General features: G+C 38.5%; 1 protein-coding gene across 18 annotated transcripts in view; it reads right to left on the bottom strand.

Moving 5' to 3' along the window:
• adgrb2 (adhesion G protein-coupled receptor B2) overlaps positions 1-14,865 on the bottom strand; it is a 1,085,043-nt gene that overhangs the window by 154,608 nt on the left and 915,570 nt on the right. For all 18 annotated transcript variants that reach the window (XM_061882474.1, XM_061882487.1, XM_061882489.1 and 15 more), the window contains one exon: positions 3,793-3,862. In XM_061882474.1, the coding sequence (XP_061738458.1) occupies positions 3,793-3,862 (70 nt within the window). The remainder of the gene's footprint in view (positions 1-3,792; positions 3,863-14,865) is intronic.

The raw sequence follows: 14,865 nt of genomic DNA, 5'->3' as shown, positions 1-14,865 counted from the left end.
CAATATGATTCAAGTAAACAACATTTATGTGGTCCATTGAAAATATTGAACATTACAAACCGCGGTCAAAAAATCTATCAAAACGACTTTGGTAAGCTATGAAGCTGCACCGCTTGATGGATTGTACTGTGCTTCAATATCGAAGTATTATTATGGTGTGTGTATAAGGTAAGACATTATCTAGCGTTTTGTTTCACAATATTATGCAAAAGTAACTTTTCTTACCTCCTGGTCCCTGCTGATCTGTATTTGGGATCTGCATAAGTCCTGAAAATTTGCGTGCGCCCGCCTTAGTAGTCGGTGCCAACACCGCAGTCGATAAGCTTCTTCTTTTTATGCTACATTTATCCTCCGCTGTTGCCATTTCTAATATAAAGTAGTGTAAAGTTTTTACTTATATCTGTCAGTAAACTCGCCATGAAAGTACTAAAACATACCAGTGTAGTGAGTTTACATTATTCACCCAGGGAACTTTAGTTATTACAGAGTTCCGGTCGGACGGTATTTCACGGGACACATTTCTGGTGTTGTTGTTTCCGGATGAGGCGATGCCGCTCTGTTATTGATTGTTATTTATTACTCCGGTAATCCTGTCTTGCTCTGTATATTGTACAGTATTTTTTATAGTGTTTTGTATATTGCACAGGATTGCTTATTATTTTTATTGGATAGTAGTCTGTTTATTTCAATTCTTAATTTTCTTTTCTTTATTACCTATAGTGCAATTAATTTTTATCCCATATTTGTTCCCACTACTGCACCTTAAGTTGAGTCCCTAATCTCTATTATGTTGGATCCACTATGGACTGGACTTTCACGATATTATGTTAGACCCACTCGACATCCACTGCAACGGTCTCCCCTAGAGGGGGACGGGGTGTCACCCACATCTGCGTTCCTCTCCAAGGTTTCTCATAGTCATTCACATTGACGTCCCACTGGGTTGTGGGTTTTTCCTTGCCCTTTTGTGGGCTCTGAACCGAATATGTCGTTGTGGCTTGTGCAGCCCTTTGAGATACTTGTGATTTAGGGCTATATAAATAAACATTGATTGATTAATCTTGTTATATGCAAATACAATGACAATAAAGCCCATTCCCTTTTATTCTATAATCTATGCAACATTTTGCCAAAATAACCACCATTAAATGTTATGTAGACCACAAGGAAGTCTTTTACATTTAGAAAAAGAAAAATAATATATGACTCCTTTAACGCGCCCTATAATCCAGTGCGCCTTTTATATCAAAACAGATTAAAAAAAATAAACCATTCATCGGCAGAGCGCCTATGGTCCGGTGTGCCCAATGGTCCGAAAAAAACGGTAATTATCAATGAATGCAGATTAATCATACAATTTATTTTGATCGCACCTAGTCATTTACCTTAACGGCCTATGTACGGCGGATGTAGTCGAAATGTTGACTTCAAAATGTACCCAACTGAACTTTGGATAAAACCGTTGGCAAGTTTTCTCTAAATAAATTACGTACTTTCAAGTGTTCCTGTATGAAACTGCATTTGTGTCAATATACTGTATTACAGTCATGTGGTGATGGTAGATTATCCATTTCACGATAGCTAACGTTAGCTGTCCTAATCGCTATCGGTAGCCAACAACACCCAGAGCTAATGTGCATGCAAGTGTTACGTACGTGTGTACAGTAGTTAAAATCTATACATGCATAAAGTTGTAAGAGGCCGTAATATAGCGCGGTAGCTATCCATTAGTTTAGTAATCGAGTAATCTATCAATTCATTTGTTTGATTAATCATGAAAACTGATAAAACACACCTCATCGCATCAGTGCAGGAAAAATTTAGGAAAAGTTTGCTTGCAATAACAAATTATTTTGTGCGTTCCAAGAAAAAAAACTTTAAAAAAACTGCTGTTCGCCAAAACATGTAGGAATACAAAAGTTAAAGTGGCAATTATTGTCACACACACACTAGGTGTGGCGAAATTATTCTCTGCATTTGACCCATCACACTTGATCACCCCCCTGGGAGGTGAGGGGAGCAGTGAGCAGAAGCGGTGGCCGCGCCCGGTAATCATTTTTGGTGATTTAACTCCCAATTCCAAACCTTGATGCTGCCTGCCACGCAGGGAGGTAATGGGTCCCATTTTCATATTCTGTGGTATGATTCTGGGAGTTCGGATAGTAGAGTGCCAAATAACATTTTTTATTTTTTTTATCCATCCATCCATTTTCTACCGCTTATGGATGCTGTTTAAATATATTTTCAACTGATTCTACCATGAATTGATTAATGTGGACCCTGACTTAAAGGGGAACATTATCACCAAACCTATGCAAGTGTCAATATATACCTTGATGTTGCAGAAAAAAGACCATGTATTTTTTTAACCGATTTCCGAACTCTAAATGGGTGAATTTTGGCAGATTAAAAGCCTTTCTGTTTATCGGTCTTTTAGCGATGACGTCAGAACGTTACGTCACCGAGGTAACACACCCGCCATATTCATTTTCACATTACAAACACCGGGTCTCAGCTCTGTTATTTTCCGTTTTTTCGACTATTTTTTGGAACCTTGGAGACATCATGACTCGTCGGCGTGTTGTCGGTGGATGTAACAACACTAACAGGGAGGGATTCACGTTGCACCACTGGCAAGAAATCTGCCGCCAGACCCCCATTGAATGTACCAGAGGGTCTTCACATTTGGCCGGCGATGCTAAGACAGACATGGCACAGAGATGTATGGATAACCTGCAGATGCATTTGCAACGGTTAAGTCAACGAAATCACAAAGGTGAGTTTTGTTGATGTTGTTGACTTACATGTTAATCAGACATATTTGGTCACGGCATGACTGCCAGCTAATCGATGCTAACATGCTACGCTAATCGATGCTAACATGCTATTTACGCTAGCTCTATGTACATTTGAAACTAGATACCCACATTTAATGCGAAACAAACACTTACCAATCGACGGATTTAAGTTGCTCCAGTGTCAAAAGATGCGAAAGTCCTGATCGTTTGATCTCCACATTTTACCGGCGATGCTAATAAGGCAGCCATGCTATGGGCCACTTCATTAGGTACACGCACGCTATGGCCGAATAGCGTCAATAGCTATTTGCTCAAAAGCTTCAATTTCTTCTTCAATTTCGTTTTCGCTATCTGCCTCCATACTCAGACCATCTGTTTCAATACATGCGTAATCTGTTGATTCGCTTAAGCCGCTGAAATCCGAGTCTGAATCCGAGCTAATGTTGCTATATCTTGCTGTGGTAACCGCCAAGTTGTTTGTATTGGTAGCCCTGTATGACGTCACAGGGAAATGGATAGTGGTTTCGAAGACAGCGAAAATAAAGCACTTTAAAGCTTTATTTAGGGATATTCCGGGACCGGTAAAATTTTGAAAAAAAATTCAAAAAATACAACAAGCCACTGGGAACTGATTTTTATTGTTTTTAACCCTTTTGAAATTGTGATAATGTTCCCCTTTAAACAAGTTGAAAAACTCATTCGGGTCTTTACATTTAGTGGTAAATTGTACAGAATATGTACTGTACTGTGCTATCCACAAATAAAAGTTTCAATCAATCAATCAATCAAACAATCAAAAGATTAATTGTATTTGCTGGTTAAATGCAGTGTTTTTTCAGATAGGGGGTGGCCATTGTGCAACATCAGTACCAGTGCAGTAAATAAGTGTGCCTTACACTCACGGAAGTGTCATCTAGGTGTCATATTTCCATGCGCATTATGTAAAAATGTGCACGAAGCAAGAAGGGGAAAATGAAGAGGCCATGATACTCACTAGCTTGCTGTGCCGTAGCCTCTTGCTCTGGTGAAGCCGACTGACACTGCCACAACCAAGGCTGGAAGACCTACAAGACAAAACCACAAAGGAGTCCAACGGGTGACACAAAAGACGGAAGACAGTGTTTTTACAAAATCAGTAGATGTGACTGTTGATGTGTGGGTAAGTGCTTTGCATGTGCTCCCTGAGCCTGAGGTCATGCTGCAGGCAGAAAAATATTGGCTTAGATCCCAGTTGTGGGTGTTATTTATTCATCGCATCGCAGTCCTGTTGCACTGGCATTAGAGATGTGACGTTTGCCAGCAAATCAAGTCTTTGCAAAAATTTCCAGTTGTGAGCTGTGAGTTTGGGAGGCGTTTTTTTTATCGTCAACAATTTCCTATTTTGCACCTGACTGGCAACTGGACTAGAAAATGAGTCAAGGCATTTCGATTTACAAAACCTAAAACCAGTGAAGTTGGCACTTTGTGTAATTCGTAAATAAACACAGAATACAATGATTTGCAATTGAATAGACTGCAAAGACAATATATTTAATGTTCGATCTGAGAAATGTATATATTATACATTTTTTAAATAATCATTATCTTAAAATTTAATGACAGCAAAACATTGCAAAAAAGTTGTTACAGGGGCATTTTTACCACTGTGTTACATGGCCTTTCCTTTTAACAACACTCAGTAAACGTTTGGGAACTGAGGAGACCCATTTTTGAATTCTTCTCAGGTGGAATTATTTCCCATTCTTGCTTGAAGTACTGCTTAAGTTGTAGTACTCACACTCTTTTATTCTGAAGCCACGCTGTTGTAACACATGGCTTGGCATTGTTTGCTGAAATAAGCAGGGTTGTCCATGATAACGTTGCTTGGATGGCAAAACCTGTATGTACCTTTCAGCATTAATGGTGCCTTCACAGATGTGTAAGTTACCCATGCCTTGGGCAGTAATACACCCCCATACCATCACAGATGCTGGCTTTTGAACTTTGCGCCGATAACAGTCCGGATGGTTCTTTTCCTCTTTGTTTCGGAGGACACGACGTTCACAATTCCAAAAACAATTTGATTTGTGGACTCGTCAGAACACAGCATACTTTTTAACTTTGCATCAGTCCATCTCAGATGAGCTCGGCAGCGTTTCTGGGTGTTGTTGATAAATGTTTTTGGCTTTGCATAGTAGAGTTTTAACTTGCACTTACAGACGCGACGACCTCTAGTTACTGACAGTACGTAATATCATCGCTTACGTTTAGCAATATCTCCAGATTTAACCTTTTGATGATAGTATAAACTGTAGATGCTGAAATTCCTTGTAATACCTCGTTGAAAATTGTTGTTCTTAAACTGTTGTACAATTTGCTCACACATTTGTTGACAAAGTGGGGACCCTCGCCCCATCCTTGTTTGTGAAAGACTGAGCATTTCATGGAAGCTGCTTTTATACCCAATCACGGCACCCACCTGTTCCCAATAAGCCTGTTCACCTGTGGGATGTTCTACTTAAGTGTTAGAAGAGAATTCTGCAAATGTCTCAGTCTTTTTTGCCACTTGTGCCAGCTTTTTTTAAACATGTTGCAGGCATCAAATACCAAATGAGCTAATATTGGCCAAAAATAATGTTTTCCAGTTCGAACGTTAAGTATCTTGTCTTTGCAGTCTATTCAAGTGAATATAAGTTGAAAAGGATTTGTAAATCATTGAATTCTGTTTTTGTTTACCATTTAAAAATAGTGCCAACCTCACTGGTTTTGGGGTTTGTACTTTTTTTGTGTTTTTATGAAAAAAACATTTTTTTTTTTTTACATAATATGAAACAATTTTAGATGTTTTTTCTCCACAATATTTTGCAGAAATACATGCATTTTCAAAAGTCATTATTATTTTCAGTTTTTTCCATATGTTATTTCTATATTTTATATTTCATTTAGTAATATTTAGATGCACTTTTCAGTTTCATTAATCCCAACAGTAGTAGTACACACAACAGGTATAGTGATACAATATTGTAGTGACATTTTTATTAGGTCCTATTTGTTAAAGTTTTATTCATAATTCTTATTTCAAATAATGCAGTTCATTCCTATCTGTATTTTTTTGTATATTGCTAAAATGCTACTTTTCTAGGTAAGGAAATATTCAAACAAGTGATGTCACTGCTAAATCCTGAAAATATGGCAACACCTTATGGAATATTTCCAATGAAAACACACCAAGAAATACAATTATAACCAATATTTCAGAATAATTCTCACCAATAGACTACTATTTGTGTAAATTAAATCATTCTGATCAACATCTTATCGTATAACTGATACTAATGACTAGGTGAGAACAATTTTGAGAAAAATCCTATTGCTAATTGCGATTTTTCACTCCAAAATTGCCATAGTGATTTGTTTTTTATACATAAAAATGCATAAACCTATAAAAATAAAAAATGAAAGAAGACATGTCAACAAATTATTGTCCCACCGTGCCACTCAGAACAATATGCAATACTTTACTTTAAATAATACAGTATTTGGCTTGATGCACACACTCAGTTATTTTGTCTACATCATGCTCATAAAATGAATAAATAACACCTAAAAAACGATAGTGTTTACAATATAATGCAATCATGATATACAATAATAATGCAAGTACCCATTTATTTAAAGAATGTCAACTTGTATTTCTCATTACTGTAGAATTGTTTATCATTGCACTGTAACTGAAAGGTAAGTAACTGTAAACCTAAATACTGTAAATAAAAAAATAAAAAATAAACCCATTTATGTACGCAAAAATGTAACCTAAATAAATATTGAACATCTTAAAGTGAATTTTCTTTCCCATTTGGAAAAACTAGGTCAGGCGTCTTTTTGTTTGTTGCCATCGTGTGATCACGGCATTCTAACTCGTTCGTCCGGTTGATGGGCTCATATTGCCCATCCGGACATTTGGATTTGTAATCATATTTTCACTTTCTAACTTTTGTTACTTTGCGCAACTTCCGACTACTACTTCCTCTTTGTGTGTAAAGCCGGCACTCATCCACAAAGATTGTGGATGAGTGAAAAGAGGGCTCACTGCGTTCAGTTAATTCTACTCTTAAATATACGCACAGAGTAAGACCTCCTTCTCCCTGTTTGAAGCAAGAGACGAAAAAAAAAAACCCGGGTCTCGATTGGCGATCATGTCTGTCACTCAAATGGCGGTGACGGTGGAGAAAACAACAACAACCGCTACCTCGGGTGGTGACGTTATCGCACTGATTAAAACCTCAATGTGGAATAATCGTGCAGCCCTATTAGCGATTGTTACCTTGATTACCTCAGGGAGCAATACGTGGACCATAATTGTTCAATCTCTATATAAATGACATTTGTAAAGTTACAAAGGACCTAAAGTTATTATTATTTGCAGATGATAAAACGGCATTTTGTCCAGGAGAGAACACCGAAAATAATACAAAGAAGGGCTGGGCAATATGGCCTTTTATTAATATCTCGATATTTTTAAGCCATATCACGATACACGATATATATCTCCATATTTTGCCTTAGCCTTGAATGAACACTTGATGCATATAATCACAGCAGTATGATGATTTTCTGTGTCTACATTAAAACATTCTTCTTCATACTGCATTAATATACGCTACTTTTAAAAGTTCATGCAGAAAGGGAAACCACAATTAAGTCAATTTACCAAAACTGTATTTATTAAACAGTTATTAAGCAGTGGCACAAACAATCCTGCCATTTCCAAAAAGAAAGTGCAAGATTGTCAGAGACATTTTAAAACAAGCTGTGAGTGCACTTTTGTGCATGATGTCACTAAGATGAAATATCCATCCATCCATCCATTTTTCTACTGCTTGTTCCCTATCAAAACAACACTAAATTAAAGTGCACTTTTTGTATAGAACGCAACTGGGATGATCAAGGGGATGGGTTAAATGCAGAGGAGAAATTTCACCACACCTTGTGTGTGTGTGACAATCATTGGTACTTTAACTTTAACTTCAATAGTTTAGAACAAATAAAGTACACTTTTGTGCATGATGTCACACAAGATATTTCAATAAGTGTCAAATAAAAATGAGCTGCATTATATGAAATCAAATGGTTTATGTATTTCGCTAGGTGGTAGGTTCCTGCGGACATGATCTTCTGTTGTTTAATAGTTTTTTTATACGTTGTTGATCTGGAAATGGTTGCTTCGGCATTTTGTTGGTGAGGCAAGGAACGGAGATGTTGACATGCAGAATTTCAAGCGGGTGACTTTTCAAATGATGCTACAAGTTAGCAGTAGGTGCTACTTTTTGTAGCAACGCTTTTGCCACATACATGTTCAACATCTTCCCGCTTGAAGTCAAACCACCGCCAGACGTTGGACCCCGTGCTGTTTTTCTTAAGAATTAATTCTTCCTTCATTTGTTACCAGATTGGCACCTTCTGTCTCTCGTATTACCACTCGCACCACTCCGCTAGCATCACAGCAAATGTTACCCGTGCTCCTACATCTTTGCCCGGCGAGGGCGTATGACGCAGCAGGATGTGACGTATGTAAGAAGGTGCGCTTGTTTTAAGTCTCTGTAAGGAGAGACAAGAAAGACTGAGAAGATTCTGTAGTGTAATTCCCGCAACTAAAAGCCACTGCGTGAGAACGTGTACTCGAATATCACGATAGTAACTTTCTATATCGCACAGAGACAAACCCGCGATATATCGATTATATCAAAATATTGCCCAGCCCTAATACAAATAACAGAAAAAATTAAGAAATTAGAAAGATGGTTTGATAAAAACAGACTATCTTTGAATCTGAGTAAGACTAAAATAATATTATTTGGTAACAGTAGAGGAAAAAGTCAAATACAATATACAGATAGACGTCGTAAATATTGAAAGGGTAAAAGAAAACACTTTTGGGTGTAATAATAGATGATAAAATTAATTGGAAATCTCATGTCAAAAATATACAACATAAAGTAGCAACAAACACGTCAATAATGAATAAAGCAAAACATGTTCTAGACCAAAAATCACTTCATATTCTCTACTGCTCACTCGCGTTACATATCTGAGGTATTGTGCAGAAATATGGGGAAACAACTACAAATGTACACTTCATTCACTAACTGTCTTACAAAAAAGATCAATAAGAATAATACATAATGTTGGATATAGAGAACATACTGATCCTTCATTATTAAATCCCAATTATTGAAATTCAACAATTTGGTGCATTTGCAAGAATCTAAAATGATGTACGGACCAAACTATAACCTGCTAGCCAAGAATGTACAACAATTCTTAACAAAAGAGGAGAAATAAAACCTTAGAGGAAAAAAATCTAATTTAAAACATTTGTATACTCGTACAAAACTTAAAACTTTTAGTATATTAGTATGTGGAATTTAATTATGGAATGGATTAACCACATAAATCAACCAAAGCACCGATATGATTCAGTTTAAGACAGGGGTCTGCAACCCGCGGCTTTGGAGCCACATGCGGCTCTTTCATGTGGCTCCTTTTGGCTTTGAAACACAATGGCAACAAATAATGGTAAATTAATCAAATTTATTTAGTTATTTTTAATCTAACAATTGTTATTTTGGAGAGTTCTGGTATCTTATTATATGATAATAAACCATTTTGATGTATTGTCGATCGAAGGTATGTAGGTAGGCAAGTAGGTCTTTATTGTCATTGAACAAGTACAATGAAACTTTGTTTTCAGCACAAACCCGTTCAAGATTAGACAAACAAACAGTGTACGGGGTGACATAACAGGAACGCTGATGAGTCGCCACAAGGCGCCCCGTAAAAGATGAGGAAAAAGGTCAAAGCTGGGGGAGGATGAGTAAAAAAAATACAGTCTAGACTAGGAAAAAACCTCCATGGCAAAACACACATATATAACAACATACATCTCGAGACTTTCAACATAGAGGGAGGAATGGGGGCTATGGTGGCAGGCTGCAGCTCTTCAGGCACTGCCCAGCCATCCATCACCCCTAAGAGATTCGCTTATGTCACAGCCCCTGTGCGTCATCTCTTGCTGCCAAGCGATTGTATTGTTTTTTGCGGTCAACCCCCCGGTAAGCTAGCAATGGACGGATCAAAAAAGAGAAATATTTCTGATGAAAATAGAACATTAAATGCTTCATGGACAGATTAATTTGCTTTCATTGATGACGAGGTTGTTCTTTTCCCTTTTTAAGTCAAATGAAATATGCCGCAGTTGTATGCCTTCAGAATATTAGCGCAACTTGATTTTTTTCAAATTCTTTAATAAGGGAAGGACCGGTGTATTTTCTTTCGAATGTTCAAAATAATTAGGTGATTTGCTCACACCCAGAAATAAAATGTGAATCGTTGTCAAGTGTTTGATTTCATAAATTCTATAGCATACGTGTAACAAAACTAAGTGGTTTTATTAATCATTTTACAGCATTTTACAGAGTTCACGGCTCGAGTTGTTGTTTTTTTTGGGGGGGGGGGAGTGGGGGGGGGGGGTGGGCTCAAACGGCTCTTTGTATGCTGAAGGTTGCCGACCCCTGATTTAAGAGACTTTTCAAACTACAAGTGTTCACAACGTACAAGAATTATGATGAACATTTTGAACCCATTTCTTTTTCTTTATTGAGACAAAGATTATTTATGTGTTTAATATTTGTATGCTTACTTTGGTGAATTATTTATTTGTTCACTGTTCTGTTACAGAGAACAAGGAGATTGGATAAAATTGCTATGGTATGACAAGGGGTAGGATTAAATAGGCTCTGCTTTTTCCTACTCCTTTTCGGACGTGCTGTATGTAATGAAACAGCTGGAACCGTGTGATGTGTTACATTGTATCGTACGCACGTTCCAAATAAACTGAAACTAGATTTAAATTTAGATTCATCGGTCCCCGTTGGGGAAATTAATTTTCACTGCCGTACATTTGAACAATAGACATTGCTTCACGGTGGAAGAGGGGTTAGTGCGTCTGCCTCACAATACGAAGGTCCTGACTAGTCCTGGGTTCAATTCCGGGCTCGGGATCTTTCTGTGAGGAGTTTGCATGTTCTCCCCGTGAATGCGTGGGTTCCCTCCGGGTACTCCGGCTTCCTCACACTTCCAAAGACATGCACCTGGGGATAGGTTGATTGGCAACACTAAATTGGCCCTAGTGTGTGAATGTGAGTGTGAATGTTGTCTGTCTATCGGTGTTGGCCCTGCGATGAGGTGGCGACTTGTCCAGGGTGTACCCTGCCTTCTGCCCGATTGTAGCCGAGATAGGCACCAGCCCCCCCCGCGACCCCAAAGGAAATAAGCGGTAGAAAATGGATGGATGGAGATTGAACATCACAAAACAAAAATAACAAAAAAACATCAAACATGACCAACACACTTCAAGGCTTGTCAGACAGGTCGGCCGGGCCTACTTTAAGGGCGGCTATAGCTGCAGGGATAAGGTTTTTCCTGAGGCGGACCCTCCGGAATTTGATGGTTCTGTACCTGCGCCCTGATGGTAGTGGGATTATGTAATGGTGTAGTGGGTGACTGATATCCTGGACTATCGTTTTTGCCAGTCGAACGATGGACCTGTGGTTTAAATCTGAAATGTTGGGTGTGTGTAGGCCAATTTTATCTGCTATGTTTGTAATGTGTGTGAGTTTGGTCCGATTGCTGACATAAAGCATGGTGAAAAAACATGTGGAACAGTACCGTATTTTTCATATTATGAATCATTCCGGAGTGTATGTCGCACTGGTCGAAAATGCATAATAAAGAAGGAAAAAAACATATATACGTCGCATTTTTGGGGGAAATTTATTTGATAAAACCCAACACCAGGAAAAGACATTTGAAAGGCAATTTAAAATAAATAAAGAATAGTGAACAACAGGCTGAAAAAGTGTACGTTATATGACGCATAAATAACCAACTGAGAAGGTGCCTGGTATGTTAACCTAACATATTATGGTAAGAGTCATTCAAATAATTATGAAATATAGAAAATGCTATACGTTTACCAAACAATCTGTCACTCCTAATTGATAAATGCCATGAAATCTTCTTCCTCAATGTCGCTTCTAAACAACTCTGCCAACTCCAAAGGTATGCGCCGCTTCCTCTTGTCGTTTCCTGCTGCATATTTCACAACTACAAGCTTGTAATCTGCAGTACATGATTTCCCTTTCGCTGCCATTTTTGTTCAGCCCTTCTCAGTTTTTATAAGTTACCGCCAACGTTGAAACGATCCATTTTAATAGCTACGGCAGTAACATATAGCATATAGCATATAGCATCCTCCCCCGCCGAATTTTTATTGGTTGACGTGTGTGTCTCTTCCGCGAATGAGATAAATAATATTTGATATTTTACGGTGATGTGTTGATAATTTCACACATAAGTTGCACCCCCCGGCCAAACTATGAAAAAAACTGCGATTTATAATCCAAAAAATATGGTACATAAGGATGGATTGAACAATGCATTGGTAAAGTAATAACAGAAGATGAGGTGCAACGTATAGTCCTTTAAAGGCCTACTGAAACCCACTACTACCGACCAAGCAGTCTGATAGTTTATATATCAATGATGAAATATTAACATTGCAACACATGCCAAGACGGCCGGTTTAGTTTACTAAATTGCAATTTTAAATTTCCCGCTGAGTTTCTTGTTGAAAACGTCATGGAATGATGACGTGTACGCGTGACGTCACGGACTGTCAGGAAATATTAGCGCAGCACTATTTGCGGCTAAAAGGTGTCTCTTTTCATCGCGCAATTAAACAGTAGTCTGGACGTCTGTGTTGCTGAATCTTTTGCAATTTGTTCAATTAATATTGGAGAAGTCAAAGTAGAAAGATGGAGGTGGGAATATTTAGCCTTCAGCCACACAAACAAACGGTGATTCCTTGTTTAAAATTCCCAGAGTTGAAGCTTTACTATGGATCAGAGCGGTCAAGCGAACATGGTTCCCGACCACTTGTCAACAGGCAAGTTTCGGTGAGAAAATTGTGTTAAAAAGTCGCCTCCTACCGGAGATCTGTGGAGTTTGCGCCGTCCTTGTATCTGCTGTCTACTTCCCTCAGACACTGGCCTCAAGACACCAGTGGACACACCCCTCTGACTATCAGGTACTATTTAATCTCACTAAAACACTAGCAACACAACAGAAAGATAAGGGATTTCCCAGAATGATCCTAGTAAATGTGTCTAATAACATCTGAATCTGTCCCAATGCAATCTTTATTTTTTTTATTTTTTTTCTAGCCCTTTGCTATCAATAGCATCATCCACGAATCTTTCATCCTCGCTCAAATTAATAGGGAAGTTGTCATTTTCTCTGTCCGAATAGCTCTTGTTGCTGGAGGCTCCCATTAAAAACAATGTGAGGATGTGAGGAGCCCTCACCCTTGTGACGTCATCGTCTGCGACTTCCGGTAAAGGCGAGGCTTTTTTATCAGCACCAAAAGTTGCGAACTTTATTGTCAATGTTCTCTACTAAATCCTTTCAGCAAAAATATGGCAATATCGCGAAATGATCAAGTATGACACATAGAATGGACCTGCTATCCCCGTTTAAATAAGAAAATCTCATTTCAGTAGGCCTTTAAGTTTTCGGATGGCTGAATGTCTTTGTTGACTTCTTTTTTGAATGAAACTGAACTGAACTGATAAAAAAAAAAAAAAAACTTTAATAATGAGCCAGAATTGTGAGGGAACGAATATTCCGCTCCCTTTAAAGAACCATAAATCCCTTCTTGAACTGACATCTTCTATTTGAGCATTTAAAACAAAGAACTAAAGCATCCATGTACAGTATGTATGAAGGACATGGCTGGAGGTGGTAAAAAATCATGCAGATGGAGTCAGGCTGCGCATACGGCAAGAGCGAGTGTCACGCGGCGTCACAGTGAACTATGCTCGGCCCGTAATGAGCTCGTTTCTGAAATATTCATGTGATTAACAAAGCTGTGATTATGGCTGCCGATGAAAAACAATTAAGAACACGACGCACGGACAAATAAGTCGGCGGGGGAGTCGGGGCCCGGGAAGGAAACACTTTAATTAGACAACATCCGTCTGGCAACATGGATAATTTAGGGACACCTATAGGTCATGTGCATGCGCTCCGCTGACAATCCAACACACAGGCGAGTCTCAGATCTGCTGTTTCCGTGGCAACCGATTTCAATCACGTAATTTGGGGGGGAAATTGCAAACTGGATGGTCGGTAGATAAGGCCTACTCTACTGGGTGATTGTTTCATGCATTTTATGCATCTTCGCAAAGCCATTGCTCTCACACACACACACGCTCACACACACACACACACACACACACACACACACACACACACACACACACACACACACACACTCTTGTATTTGTAACCCTCTTGAGACCTCCGAAAAATGCCTACCTCTAGTATGATAAGTCGTAATTTTACTCAAAGCAAGTCAACATTTTACAAGAAAAACTGAAAATTTGTGCAATATATTGATAAAAGTTGGAATTTCCTAACAGTCGCAATTTTACAATTTTACAAGAAAAGCTTAACATTTCGGCAACTTTATGAAAAGAGTCATAATTTTACTTGACAGAAGTCACACTTTAATAAGAAAACTATCATTTTGCCAATATTATAATCATAATTTGGTATGTTTTTTTCGGGGATGAATAGGGAAGTCTTTTAGCTGCCGTCTTGTTTTATCATATATTGCTGCCTCTGCACCTGTTAATGTTTACTTTTGCATACACATTAAAACAACAAAAATCATGACTTTGGAGCAATGTTCACAGACTCTAGTATTTGGCTCTCTATTAGATGCAATGGTTTTCCCTATTGGGACCGTGATTTCAGTCCTAACTTGTTCACCGGTCCTCTTTCCTTGTTGCTGTCTCAAGAAGGGTAGAAATACAAGAACACACACACACCCAAACACCCCCCAGCTCAGTATCTGTCAATCTGCGGCTGTACAAAATATACATTGGGCTTGGTCTCCATCGGGGAAGGGCATCGGCAGGGCGTCTGATTAGACCGCTGGGATCAATACAGAGTGGGACGGCGTGAA

Source organism: Nerophis ophidion, linkage group LG21 (genome assembly GCF_033978795.1).
Source record: "Nerophis ophidion isolate RoL-2023_Sa linkage group LG21, RoL_Noph_v1.0, whole genome shotgun sequence".
Classification (NCBI taxonomy): domain Eukaryota; kingdom Metazoa; phylum Chordata; class Actinopteri; order Syngnathiformes; family Syngnathidae; genus Nerophis; species Nerophis ophidion.
This window is presented reverse-complemented; position numbering and strand designations above follow the sequence as displayed.